The sequence below is a fragment of the Acanthopagrus latus genome, chromosome 15 (genome assembly GCF_904848185.1).
Source record: "Acanthopagrus latus isolate v.2019 chromosome 15, fAcaLat1.1, whole genome shotgun sequence".
NCBI classification, from domain to species: Eukaryota; Metazoa; Chordata; class Actinopteri; order Spariformes; family Sparidae; genus Acanthopagrus; species Acanthopagrus latus.
Genome location: NC_051053.1, coordinates 6,809,564 through 6,822,967, shown reverse-complemented (window position 1 = coordinate 6,822,967; position 13,404 = coordinate 6,809,564). Strand labels below are relative to the sequence as shown.

The 13,404-nt window shown below is 46.3% G+C and overlaps 2 protein-coding genes across 2 annotated transcripts; both read left to right on the top strand.

The window, feature by feature from the left end:
- Positions 1-2,848, top strand: nkx2.3 (NK2 homeobox 3). Its single transcript, XM_037124795.1, has 2 exons — positions 1-669; positions 1,800-2,848. The coding sequence occupies exons 1-2, from the start codon at positions 285-287 to the stop codon at positions 2,447-2,449; spliced, it is 1,035 nt and encodes a 344-aa protein (XP_036980690.1). The 5' UTR covers positions 1-284; the 3' UTR covers positions 2,450-2,848.
- Positions 2,849-5,779: 2,931 nt separating this feature from the next.
- Positions 5,780-7,946, top strand: nkx3.3 (NK3 homeobox 3). Its single transcript, XM_037124796.1, has 2 exons — positions 5,780-6,443; positions 7,075-7,946. Exons 1-2 carry the CDS (start codon positions 6,191-6,193, stop codon positions 7,569-7,571), a joined length of 750 nt encoding a protein of 249 aa, XP_036980691.1. The 5' UTR covers positions 5,780-6,190; the 3' UTR covers positions 7,572-7,946.
- Positions 7,947-13,404: the final 5,458 nt, after the last annotated feature.

Below are 13,404 nucleotides of genomic sequence, written 5' to 3'. Positions count from 1 at the left end.
GAGGACGGCACCTCGGTCGACCCGGCTCTTTCTCCATCTGAATTCAGCCGACCAAACAGGACCGACCTCTGTCCTTCCCTCCAGCTGCGGACCCAGCAGAGGGATGTCACAGCTGACAGACAGCCAGTCCCGCACGGTCCGCATGAAAAACAAGCAGCTCGTCACCATCCTCCACGCTTACGCACGGGCTGTGTTCCTCTTTTACGCGCCGTCCGGAGACAACTCGGCGCAGCTTCGGGCCCGCTGACTACCTGTTATCTGTCATCTCGCCGTAGGTGGTAATAATGCTTCCCAGCCCGCTTGTAACTTCTTCCACCACGCCTTTTTCTGTGAAGGACATCCTGAAGTTAGAGCTGCAGCAGCAGTCCCAGCAGCACCAGCTGCAGTTCATCTCCTGCTTCGGTCTCTCCGGCGCGCTGTCGCAGCCCGGAGCTTTCCCGAGCAAACCGCTCGGCTCCCGCTCGCCGCCCTCCTGCATGCTGGCCGGGAGGGACAGCCCGAGTCCCATCAGCTCCGTCGTGTCGGAGAGCGAGGAGAGGATGTCGTACCTCAACACGCTGGCGGTGCAGGAGCGGCTGGGGGAGTCCGGTGTGCCGCTGGAGATGTTCGGCGGCCAGAACCTCCCCGCGGAGCTCCGGCTGGAGACCGAGCAGGAGGAGCAGGACAGCAGTGAGTACACGGTCCCCCGGCGGCTCATCCAAAAACTAGCGAGGATGATGAGCGCTGTCGCTTTTATTGGTAATCATACAAGAGAAGAGCATGGACAGAGACGCGTGGGCTCATTAAGCTTTAATAGATCATTCTGAAGACATACTTACTGTTAACTGACTCATATCATTTGCTGATTTATGAATAAATGACTGTAAAACACACACTGAGGAGCTGCGTCCTCGATGCTCCACTAGAATGATTTTTTTTAACAAGTAACAAAAGTTACATTTCGAATAAAATCATGGGCACATTTAGGCGTTTAATTGCTTCTTTTTTTTTCCTGCGGTGACCTCATCATTTAGAACCCTAAATGTTATATTTAGCCAGTGTCACACAGTGCACAATAAAGGCCCACGAGAAAAAAAGGAGCACTGTTCTCTCAGGGTGCTGCTGGTGTGCCACTTGGCTGTGCGCGATGCCCGCAGGTACCACTGCGCTGTTTACATGCGCACTGATTTATTCACGACGAACATTCGCATTAATGAACGAACACTCAGGTGCAAATGCGCCAAACCTTTCATGGCTTACTCGTGTTGAGATTTAGCCAAATGAATGTGGATTAAATCGTCAGAAATTCTCAATCTAAAATGTATATTTAGCATCAGCTTTAATTATCAAGGTGTAATCACGAATATCACGGGTAGATTTGACAAATATTGATTTTTATTTTTGATAATTTTTTTTTCCCTAATTTACTTTTCCAATCGGATCCTCTGTGAAACCCCATTTTGATTCATTTCCCAATAAATATACTTTAAACTCAACAGCCAATCCAGTACACTTTCAGTTGTTTCTAAGTTTTTAAATAGGTAAATTCTGCATATTTACAGTTTTTAAAAGTCAGTATTGTGGAGAAAAAAAATAGTGTGAATTATTGGTGTATTTATTAAATCTGCAGAAAGTTACTTTGCGGTGGAAAACCTGTTTTGCCTCGAGAAAAAACCGGGATTTAAAACATTACTATATTACTATACTATTATTATATCATGACGTTATGGCCTGAGAAAGTCATGCAGCATTTGGTTAAACATATAAAAACATGAACGCGTCCTGTTTCAGTTTTGATGTACACTCTGTTCTCCTCGCAGAGAGCTGCGGGCCGCTGCGCGCTGACTGCGAGGAGCCAGACTCGGACAGAACCGCCACCAAGCAGCAGAGGACCAGGAGGAAACCCCGCGTCCTCTTCTCCCAGGCTCAGGTGTTCGAGCTGGAGCGGCGCTTCAAGCAGCAGCGCTACCTGTCCGCCCCGGAGAGAGAGCACCTGGCCAGCTCCCTGAAGCTCACCTCCACCCAGGTCAAGATCTGGTTCCAGAACAGGAGGTACAAATGCAAGAGGCAGCGGCAGGACAAGACGCTGGAGATGGCGGGGCACCACCACCACCACCACCACCACCACCCACCGCCTCCGCCCAGGAGGGTGGCTGTGCCCGTGCTGGTCCGGGACGGGAGGCCTTGTCTGACTGGATCCCAGAACTATAACCCCTCTTACACGGTCGCAGCTCCAAACCCGTACAGCTACAACAGCTATCCAGCCTACAGCTACAACAACTCCGTGTACACTAACTCCTACTCCTGTACTTACTCTAGTTTACCTGCTCTGCCGCCCAGCAACACCGCTGCCAACGCTTTTATGAACATGAATTTGGGTAATCTTGGCGCACAGACGCAAAGCCAGGCGCCCCAAGGACCGGTCGTCACACCCTGCCAGGGAACGCTGCAGGGCATCCGGGCATGGTAGCGCGGCTTTTACGCACTGCTGAGGGAGACCCTGGGACGGCTGAACGGACTCAAAAGCATGTGAACCTGATCCACTAATGCGAAAGGAAAGCACAAGTTAGAACTCTGCGACGTGACAGAGAGTGTAGGCCGGTGAGGGCAGGCCGCACGAGGAAACAATAACCCGCCGACTGAGATGCAAATCACGTATTATGCGCGTTTTCCTCTGAGCCACAGAAGTGTTGTTGGATGTTTTACTGTTGGATTGAATGTTGCCGATTAAAGACTGTGCGTAATCTGGCTGATTGTGGTTCAAACACAGATGTGAAAATAAAGGGACACTCTATGGAAGGTTCCACACAACCATACGTTTCTACGCGTACTGTATAGAGCCCATAATAAACGCAGGTCATTGGTCTGACTCGGCCCATAATTTGCGAGAAGGTAACAACGTGAACCGCAACTGCTGGATGATGCAATCTTAAAATAGTATTATGCTTTTTTTTTATCTCTTCTTCCACTTTCTATTTGAACGGCGTTAGTTGTTGTTTTCACTCTTTGTGAGACTGAATAGCGGCCTGTGTGCCTGTGTGAGCTGAATTAAACGGGAGCGTGTGCGTAATGGAGACGTTTTGGGTTTTTTTACGCTCAAGTTACAATGTCGACGGAGATGATACCCGATGGTGAAATTAAATGATGTTTAAAAAAACAGAATGACACAAGTGACTATTGTCCTATTGTGTGTGTGTGTGTGTGTGTGTGTGTGTGTGTGTGTGTGCGTGCGTGCGTGCGTGTGTGTTTACATCCATTTATTAAAAAAAGGGGGACGTTTCTAACCCTGTCGCATTCCAACATTCCTATTAATCTGGGCAGGAAACTCGAATGAATAAATGGAGAGTTTACTCCTCATGCAAACACTTGTAGTTTCTCATCATCTCAAATCGTTTCTCAGGCCAAGCGAGCATTTTCTTTTCCTTTTTTTTCCCCCTGTTCCTTGTGAGAAAGCTCGCGGTAGACTTTGTCCCGAGACGAGAACCAGAAACAGAGAGAATTTAGAGGCGAGCTAATGTCCGGTCAGGATTCAGAGATGGACACTAACCAGACAGCCAGCATCCTCGGGACCCACAGAGCGAATACACTCACACAGCTTTGGATGATAAATATTTTTGGAAAGGTTTCTATTTTGTCTTTTTTTTTTTTTTTTTAAACGCGTGACACTGAAATATATCATCCTCTTTTTTTTTTTTTTTTTTAAATGGCTTCATATGTTCTTCAAATAAATAAAGGAACAATACTGGGTTTAATTATATATTATGTGGGTATTTTTAAAATAATTTAAAAACATTATATTCATATAATAACTACCCCTATTTTCAGACACACACACACACACACACACACACACACACACACACACACACACACACACACACACACACACCGCTGATTGCAGATGCACTTAAACAAACACCTCCACCTCGGAGGCATGGAGACACTATTAATGGAGATGAATGGCAACGTAAACAAAGTGTTTGTCTCCTCCGATAGCCTCGCTGGCCACTTCCCCTGGCTACTGCGCTGCCGGTAGTGGGACATACCTGGTGTCAGCTCTAAGTGCTGCACAGTCACTAGTGTAAATAGAGTTGGCGACAGGACGGCGATGCCTGAGGACGCGGCCTGGACACGGCTGCTCTGACAGGCGCTGCGATCGCTATCTTGCGCTTCCAAAGATAGCAGCTCGGCTCATCGCTGAACAAGGCGTGGAGTTTCTCAAAACAAAGTCTCTAATGGCAACCACTCAAGGAGCGCACAAAAGACGCGGGGCCCAAATATAGAGAAGGAAGAGTGCGGGGAGAGGCTGGAGGAGAAGGCTCTCCCATTAGGTCTCCCCATTTAGGTGGCATCAGGTGGATGAGAACAGGTTTTCTTTCCATTGAGCTTCTTAAAGAAAAGAAAAAAACTTAACTATGTTGATCAGTATCAAACAAAATGATGTAGCCTTCTGGGAAAAAAATAATAATAATAATAAAATTTAACGTGGAGGGGTCTAGACGGTTTGTGCAGGGTGCAGACACCTTCTAGGCAAACTTTTGGTTTTACGCAATAAAAACTAAAATTGGCTGACTTGATTGGAATTTGTATTTTCTGTGTAACACAAAGATAATTCCTTTCTCTCATGGATCGCCGCCAGGAGACACACTTTCAGTGATTGCTCTTTAGCACACGCAGGGTTTCAATTACTAAAGAGGACTGATTCAGATGATGATGGCGTGTGTGTGTGTGTGTGTGTGTGTGTGTGTGTGTGTGTGTGTGTGTGTGTGTGTGTGTGTGTGTGTGTGTGTGTGTGTGTGTTCACGAGGAAACAACTAAGCAGGTAAATCAAGAAGGCTGAATGAGTGAAGGAGCGGCTTCATTCAGAAATGTTAACCAACCATAACACTGTCTGCGATAGAATGCAGATTAAGCATTGACATAAATTCCCCCCTGCCGCATTTAAAAAAAAAAAAAAAAGTTACATTTAATTACTGTGGCGATGACATGTCGAGGTCTGAACACATGTGTGGACTTCCATGTTTCCAATCCGGACATGTTTTGACGCCCTGGAGCTGATTCGCGCTCCGAGAGATTTCTCTGTTTAGTCAGAGGAAGAAAACACAACAAAACAGAGGCGGCAGATCACTGCGTCTGTCATCGCGTCTCCTCGATGAAGGCTAGGCTTGCTGATTGTGTAATGCATGTGCGTGTGTTGTGCGAAAGGAGGGGGGGGGGGGGAGTAGAGAGAGAGGGAGAGAGAGAGAGAGAGAGAGAGAGAGAGGGAGAAATGGGTGGGAGCGTGGGCGCAGTTCCCATTTTTACGCACCCCTCTTAACTTTGGAAACGAGGCATCACGACCACACGGCGGCGCTACTCACCTGTTTGAGCAGCCTGGCTGGAAGTTCTCGCTTCACACTAAGATGATTTCTCTTTAGGTCAAGGCGCCATGGCTTCGAAAATTCTTTTAAGATTTTGTAATGGACTAAAGAAAAATGTCGCCATTTTCAGAGCTACTTCAGTCCCGTGAGCGCAGTGTCGAATAAAGTGGAAGCTAAAATCAATGTTGTGCGCAAAAAAAGAATGTGGCATTTAAAACCATGCATCGAACTTAGTTTTACGCACGTTTCGAGAACTTTTACGCACCGGATTGACTTCTTTCAGTTCGCATATAATTAAGATTTGGTAAAAACACAGTGACCGACACGGATCTATTTTACAAGAATAGTAAAGAAGTTCCACCCTGAGTCATCAACAAAAAATTCAACAGCGTCTCATTACTCTTCTCGTCTTCACATAAACGCTCTGACAACTGCAGCTACTGAGCCTCAATTCCTTGTAAATTCCTTGTAAGTTAATAGAGTGTATAATATAATCACCTCGCCAAGGTGAGAAAGCTCGTGTGAAAAAAATCAGCGTCCCTCGTCCTCAATCAGAGCGCAGAGACCGGAGCACAGCGTGGAGCTGGGCGGTGCGGAGGAGGGACCAGGCGGAGGAAACAGCCTATCAAAGGTTAACTGGCGCCGCAACTGCTGAGAGGATTGTAATAGACTTGACAGTTCCTGATGTGTGCCGTTCGTCAGCGGACCGGACTTAGTTCACCACAATTAAATCAGAGCAATTAAGCAGTGATCGAATCAGTGAGGACTTGCGCGTTCGAGCTGCAGACCTTGATGCCTCGCAATAAAGCGCGTGCCAGAGTGCAGGAAATACCCGCGACCTTATTCTAATCATGACATTAAGTTTTTCGCCCTTCTCCATCCAAGACATCCTCACCGGACGTGATGCCAGGGGGAAGCCCGGTGGGAGGAGTGCAGAGGGGCACTGCGCACCGAAGCGCAACAGCCGCGCCGAGGACCCCGATCCGTCTCACCAGGGCGCGGAGGAGGATCGCATCCAGTCGGGGAGACTTCCTGCTTATCCCAGCCTGTCTGATACCTGCAGCGAGGAGTCCACAAGAGAGGAGAGCGAGCACAGAGACCAAGGTGAGAAGGTCCTCTTTGGTTGGCGAGAACGAAATTTACGAACGAATCTTTACATCGCAACACACCTGAGAATAAACTGTCAATTTCGTTTGTTTCCCGCGTCAGATTATATTTTTCACAAATCGGGCATCTTGAAATGAGACAAAGTGAACCAAAAAAATAAAATAAAATAAAAAAGAGTAAGGGAGAGACAAAAACTGATTTGGAAACAGTACATTTGTTTTAACTCGATGGCATGTTTGTGCCATTTTTCCCGGTTAAAACATGTATTTAATTCTCAACAGAAAAATGATGAGATGGAATATTATCAGCAGAATCTACAGAGATTACACGTATTTATTTTTTCGCAATAAAAAGTCCAGGATTCTTTGAATGAATCCAAGGGCCAGTCATTCAGGTTACAGTCTGACATGAACAGGCCAGTAAACAGCAGACACTTGTCATGTGGAAGTGAAGGTGAAGGTCAGGCTGAAACACAGTGATGGCAAAAAGGTACCAAGGATGAAAAACTCACAGGCAACCTGTTAAAGTGACCATCCAGTCAGCAGCTTGTATGCTTCTGACCGCCTTGTCAGAGAAAACACACGTTTATGTTTATTTTTTTTATGTTTGTCTTTCCTTGGCGGTGCAGGCCAGAAAGCACACTGTGAGCAGCGGGACGAGCGGCAGAAGACGGAGGATGGATATCACCGCAGCGGGGAGTCGGCCAGCTGTTCATCCGATGAGCGGCAGTGCAGGCCGGGCACCAAAAAGCGCTCCAGAGCGGCCTTCTCTCACGCACAGGTCTACGAGCTGGAGCGCCGCTTCAACGCGCAGCGGTACCTCTCGGGGCCCGAACGGGCCGAACTGGCGGAGTCTCTGAGACTCACGGAGACTCAGGTGAAAATCTGGTTCCAGAACCGGAGATATAAAACCAAACGGCGCCACGTGGCGGTCGAGCTTTCGGAACCAAAGAAAGTCGCGGTGAAGGTGCTGGTGAGGGACAGTCAGACGCACTATCACCAGGCGAGTGGATTACACCTCCCACTGACTGTGCCTCCGTACCAGGGCTTCCAGTACCACCCGTACCTGCACTACTGGTGCCAGCCGTGGCGCATGAACAGCATGCCGTGTGGAGGGATGCGCTGAAGCGCCTTCAGAGAGACTCAAAGTGTTGGCAGCTGTTTTGGATGACGGTAACTTTGGAGATTGTACGGTTTTGTTTCCTACTCTGGTTGTGGTTCATCTTAAATCTAGAGCCAGTGTAGCCTCCCTTTTTCTTTCTCTAAAGCAGGACAGTTTCAGAGCTCGGCCTGCTCTCTGGGGTTCAGAGATGTAAAGGATCATCACTGTGAGGTGCCACATTTAGACACCATCAGACACCATCACATGTCGGCTGATTAGATTATTACTGTGTGAGGAAAAAAAAAAAATCTTTGGCACTTCAGACCGAGATGTGAGTGTGGTTATCGATTTGTAATGATTTGCAACACAAATAATCATTTAAAGGCGAAATACTTTTGACTTGTGCAGACTTTTTTTTCTCTGACTTGCTTGGTTGGTCCATCATAGTCTTATGTTCTATTTTGTGTTGTTTTTTTTGAATAACAGAACTAATAAGGGACTGTACACAAATGAAAATGGGGGTCAGAAGAAGAGTTCAGTTTGCTGAGGGGAGGCTAGTCTGACATGTTTGGTAAGACAGTGAAAGTCTTTTTTTTTTCTTTCTTTTTTTTTTTTTTTAGGGGCCTGACACACACCCCTACAGCTCTACAACAAATAATTGTTACGGTGTGCACAGTGGGTCAAAAATCACAATTTGCGATGTACAGAGGACAGCAGCTCTGTCTCTGTTCTCAGGGAATTATCGCAGTGAATGTTATTTCTGCCTCCTTCACTTTCTCATGAGTCACATCAAGAAAGAACTCCATTTGTTCGACGTGAATCTGAGATCACTTATCCTGCCTCTTATCATTTTTATTCCCATAATCTTTAATGTTTTATATACTGCCTGCAATAATGAATGATGTAGGGCAAACACTCTTTATTGTGAGATAAATGGGGAGGTTGTTGCAGTTTTTTTTTTTTTCCTATTCAAGGGTATGTTTAAAATAAAATAACACTTATTATAGAAAATGAAAATTTAGGATTTAATACCTTCACCTGCCTGAGTAATTTTCATACAGTCCCTAAAAATCACAGCACTGTGGGTTAAAGGTGTCCCTTTATTGGATAATGTAAATGACATCCTCTAGTTGAGCATAGAATCAAATTAAATGTGTCTACACAGAAATGTGAACTCACTAATCCTAATTTCATTTTACAAAATGTTTCACTCTGAATGTACAAAATCAGGCAGCATCTCGTTTGTAGCTCACAGCAATGACCGCAGGATGATCTATATGCTGCTGGCCCCCCTCCTCCATGACTGCCAGGAACAGTCCATTTTAAGCGTCCAGACAGAGCAGAAAGGAATCCTGAACCTATACAAAGCCCAACGAGAGAGGGTAGCTTATCTGGACGTGTGAGCAGCGCGGCCGAGGCTCTGACGTTTTTAGTAGGTATTCATTTTATTTATGGGACGTCTTTATTGATCATGAAACTCAACACAGCACCTGGAGAGAGCACGTTCTTTACATGAGGTTTACGGGCCTTTCGCACGTGTGCGGAGAGTGTGTCAGTGTGTGTATTTAAGAGATTAAGAAGCCGCAGGCTGGGCACAGACGGCGTGACAGCTCGGCGAATAACTTGCAGCGTGTGTGCTCCATGCAAAGAAAGGCGGCGAGAGACAGTTGACTTTTTTTAAAAAAAAAAATTTTTTAATTTGGGTATTGCAAAAAACTCACTTTTACTGACTCAGCCAGATGGCTTTAAGGTGAACGCTGAGTGTGTTTGCAGAGAGTCATGCGTAGGCCTATGCTGCGCTCCGACTGTGTGCTGCATGAGTCAGAGAGGGTCAATCGACCGTGGAGATGTTGCACCATCCGGCCGGGGCTGCACAAGACAGCGCGCATTAATCATGCCTTACCGAAAACACTACACCCTCATCCCAAAGGAGTATACGCTGCGGCCACACTTGATGGGAAAATAAAAACATAATTCACAAATGAAGTGCCTCGGCTGAGTCCTTAACTGATTGGACTTGCCAGCCTTTGACACCCAGAGTTGTGTGGCATGGCCGGAGCCCGCAGGCTGCTGGGGGAGGGCACACACTGATCCACCTTGATTGGCATCCAGGTAAACATTACAAAAAAAAGACGCAAATAATGTGAGATAAGTGAAATGAAATAGATGTATTTGGGCTGTTTGGTGATAACGCAGCGACACTACAGGGTAAACTGTGTGCTTGTGAGCCGCCGATCAAAGAAAAATGAATGCCAACAATTTTCAAGAAAAAACTGAAAGCTGAAAAAAAAAAAAAAAAAACACTGATTTGCTGGTTCCTGGTTCTTAAATGTGAGGATTTGCTGACTATCTTTGTCCTTTTTATGATGGTAGATGACAAGTTTTTGGTTTTGGGACTGTTGGCTGGACATAAGAAGCAATCTGAGGACGTCATGTCGGAAAGAGTGACCAGCATTTTTCACAACTTTTTGACATTTATTAGACTAAATGATTAAGTGATTAAATTGTCAGATCGCTTTAGAATAAAAATACTTATCAGTGGCCTGCTCATGCCCAGGCCTGAGCCTAAGCCTAGCAATTAAACCAATAACAATGCAGCAATACAATAGAGATGCCGTGACATGGATGAACTGGCACGTTAATGGCTACCCCAGCTTCCCTTTCCCCACAACAAGCTGCACTACCACAGATGATCACCTTGTACCACACTCTGGCAGTGGCCCAAACCTCATTTATCTCTAATATCAAAACACCACTTCAGGCCGACACAACAGGTTTCAGTGAGGCCTCTCCATGTGACTGTATGTTGTCAGGGCGTCGTAAAGTCCCATCACTTTCAATCTGCGTGGGTTTTTATTTGCTACTCAAGACTCAGACGACTAAGACGATGCTGGCAGCGGGGAAAGGTCACGGTGTTGTGTGTGGCTCGGAGGTATGCCCCTTTGTATGTGCTGCGATTGTTCACATTGTGCTGCTGAATAGTTGCTTCAGTCGCTGCTCTCTACCGTGACCAGGTGAGATTTTTGTCTGCACTCAGTCTGTGATGTCACCTCTGATGTAAATTTCCATTGACAACAAGTCAGGTACTGAGAGGACCGGGCGACGGGACCCGGGGTGATCTTGATGTATGGACCCTCATCCATACGTGAAGTTGACCTTTAAATTTATCTTATTTTTTTGAGTGTCTCTTTGCTTCATTCGGAGCTTCTGCTGCCACCCATATCGTCAATTAAAGGATGACGCTGGCTTATCAAGTTGGATTTTCACATGCTGAAACTAATGTTTTAATCCAAAAATTCTAATGGGATAACAAGCAGGTAGACAATCCCATTCGCTAAAACAATCAAGCAAACATAAACATTCTAACCATCTTTTCTGATGCTGTGACAACGCAAAGGTCCAACATGTAAATTTGCCACCTGTTCAATTCACATTCCAAATACATGTTGGCGGCAGCTTATCACCAGCCAGTAAGTGCTGCTGCCTGTCGCTGCCATTAGCAACTTTGAGCTGCTAATGGCAGCGACTTTGCAATAGCAACTTTGAGTTGCAACTTTGAGTTGCTAATGGCAGCTACAGGCAGCAGTGTTGGGATTGTTAACACCGCTAGCACATGAATGTAAGGGGACACGACTCGGCACCCGCCTCCGGAGGCCTGAGGGTGCTCTGTCGCACTGTTCCATAGGACGTATTGCACCTTTAAAGTCTGATTAGGTTAAGGTACAAATGACTTGGTAAGAGGAGAGATCATGCTTTGGGTTGAAATAGTCCAGCTTTCCCAGCATCTCCCTAAATATGCTGATGAGCGCCCCTACCAGCCATCTGGACACCACCCAACCACTCTTTCTCCAACGAGGAAGTCAGCCCACTAGACATCATCTGAAGTGCTCATCGCCTGTATTGCAGAAATGATGATATGATTTTACATGTGCTTTGCAGAAACCTATAATGGCAACGTTTTAGTCTTACAGCTGAGCTTTTGAGTAATGACTATTCCTTCGTTTGACTTTGTTTTCTGCTTCCAAATAAATGTGGCTCACCTCGGAACCTGTTTGAAACCCGTATGATGTGTCCGATGCGTGTCTTCGAGGTCTTCGCTACATTCCCAGATATCAGCAACTGTGTGCCGTTCAAGGCACTAGACTACCCAGCCACCAAGCGTGTATAAATATGTAAAGCCCAGGTATGTAAACACTTTGAGTTGTGTTTTTATTAGTGTGGCTCCCGATGAATGGGCTCATGAGGCCGAGCGAGCGAATGAAAGGAGCCAGACAGCGGCGCAGGAGAACATGCCCGTCTGCCTCTCGCACACAATCAGGGGCAGCAGCTCCACAAAGCATTAAAGGACTTAATAAAGCCAGTGGGAGCAGGTAACCTCCAGTTGTCTCTCTGATTTTTCAGCTGACAGGAATGCGTCGAGGGTGGGGCCGAGCAACGGTGAGCAACGCAAGAATGACAGTCCTCACCTAATCCACGCTTGGCTACACTTTTAAGATACGGATCTGTTGACAGAGAGTTCTCACAGGGCTCCTGAGCTGCAATTACACATGCATTTCCGATGCGCCCATTGTGCCAGGAATCGCTTTCTCAAGGGCCTTGTTGATTTAAACAATATCATCTTCACGTAAGTGCTGCTGGCACCGAGACGGCAGCGCACTATGAACAGCTTTGGAGCTCACACGAAAGCAGGTCTGGGAGAGGCCCTGGAAGTGATTCATACCCAGCCAATCTTTAATTGTGCTATCAGAAGCAGTTATAACAGCGGTTAAATGTTTTGCTTTGGGAAAAAGAGAGAGCAGTGGCGTGTGTGTGTGTGTGTGTGTGTGTGTGTGTGTGTGTGCGCGCGCGCATGCGTGTGTGTGCGTGTTTTGTCGCTGTTAATGCGTTGGCCCTCAGCAGACACAGGGCAGGACTCAGGAAGGAGAGGGGTCACAGTTAATACCTCTGTTTAAAGACAGATCTGCTTTCCTTTGACCTGGTCCCTCTCTCTCTCTCTCTCTCTCTCTCTCTCTCTCTCTCTCTCTCTCATACACACACACACACACACACACACCACAAATAATCCCACCCAGAGGACTCTTCAGGCTTGTTCCAGAAACTATTAGCAGATAGCATCAGTGAATGTAGGAATGTAAACATTTACAGTAAAGCCATAAGCCATCAGCTTGCCCCGGGGACGACACATCCATCACGCCAACCGCATCAGCGCTCACAAGTCCCCCTGGTTTCAAAAGGAGTCAGACATCACACCTTCGCGCACAATTTGAACCAGTTCTGCATAATCAGCCCACATTGTTCAGTTTGGCATGTTGGTAAGTTCCCCGCTGTGAAATCCAAAGTTATTGTTGCTTTTCACGTCCGTTTATGAAAACTGGTTCGTTATTCAGAAATGTTGTGCCCAAGTCTTTTTTTTCGGTTGTGGTGTGGAGCAGAGCGTGGAGCACAGCAGTTGCTGTGACCCAGTGGTCAGGAAGATGATTAGAGAAGAACAGGAGAGACGAGCCCACCCAGAGCTTACAGGGACCAGGCTCCTCTGGAGGAAGCAGCGACGGTCCGGTCCACACGGTGTGTCACATGTGATACAGATACAGGATGTTCAGGACGGAGGGTCTTGGGGGCAGAAGGAAGCAAAGTGCAAAGCTCAAGGTCAGGATGGAGTAGAGAGTGAGAACAGAAATGTAACTATGGATATATATAAAAAAATAAACAATGGAATGTATTTTGAAAAATAATTCAATATATGGTGTCACCATATATTTGATAATGCATGCCTCAAGAATATACTACAAGATGTAAAAGATATACAGTCTGATTATACATTTACTGATATGTGTTTAACAATCTATTACTTTAAGAT

Bases quoted from the DNA above. Each gene is read 5' to 3' on its own strand.
- nkx3.3 (XM_037124796.1), top strand. From the start codon at position 6,191: ATGACATTAAGTTTTTCGCCCTTCTCCATCCAAGACATCCTCACCGGA. The intron at 6,444-7,074 runs GTGAGAAGGTCC...TTGGCGGTGCAG, and splicing joins GAGCGAGCACAGAGACCAAG to GCCAGAAAGCACACTGTGAG.
- nkx2.3 (XM_037124795.1), top strand. From the start codon at position 285: ATGCTTCCCAGCCCGCTTGTAACTTCTTCCACCACGCCTTTTTCTGTG. The intron at 670-1,799 runs GTGAGTACACGG...TTCTCCTCGCAG, and splicing joins GCAGGAGGAGCAGGACAGCA to AGAGCTGCGGGCCGCTGCGC.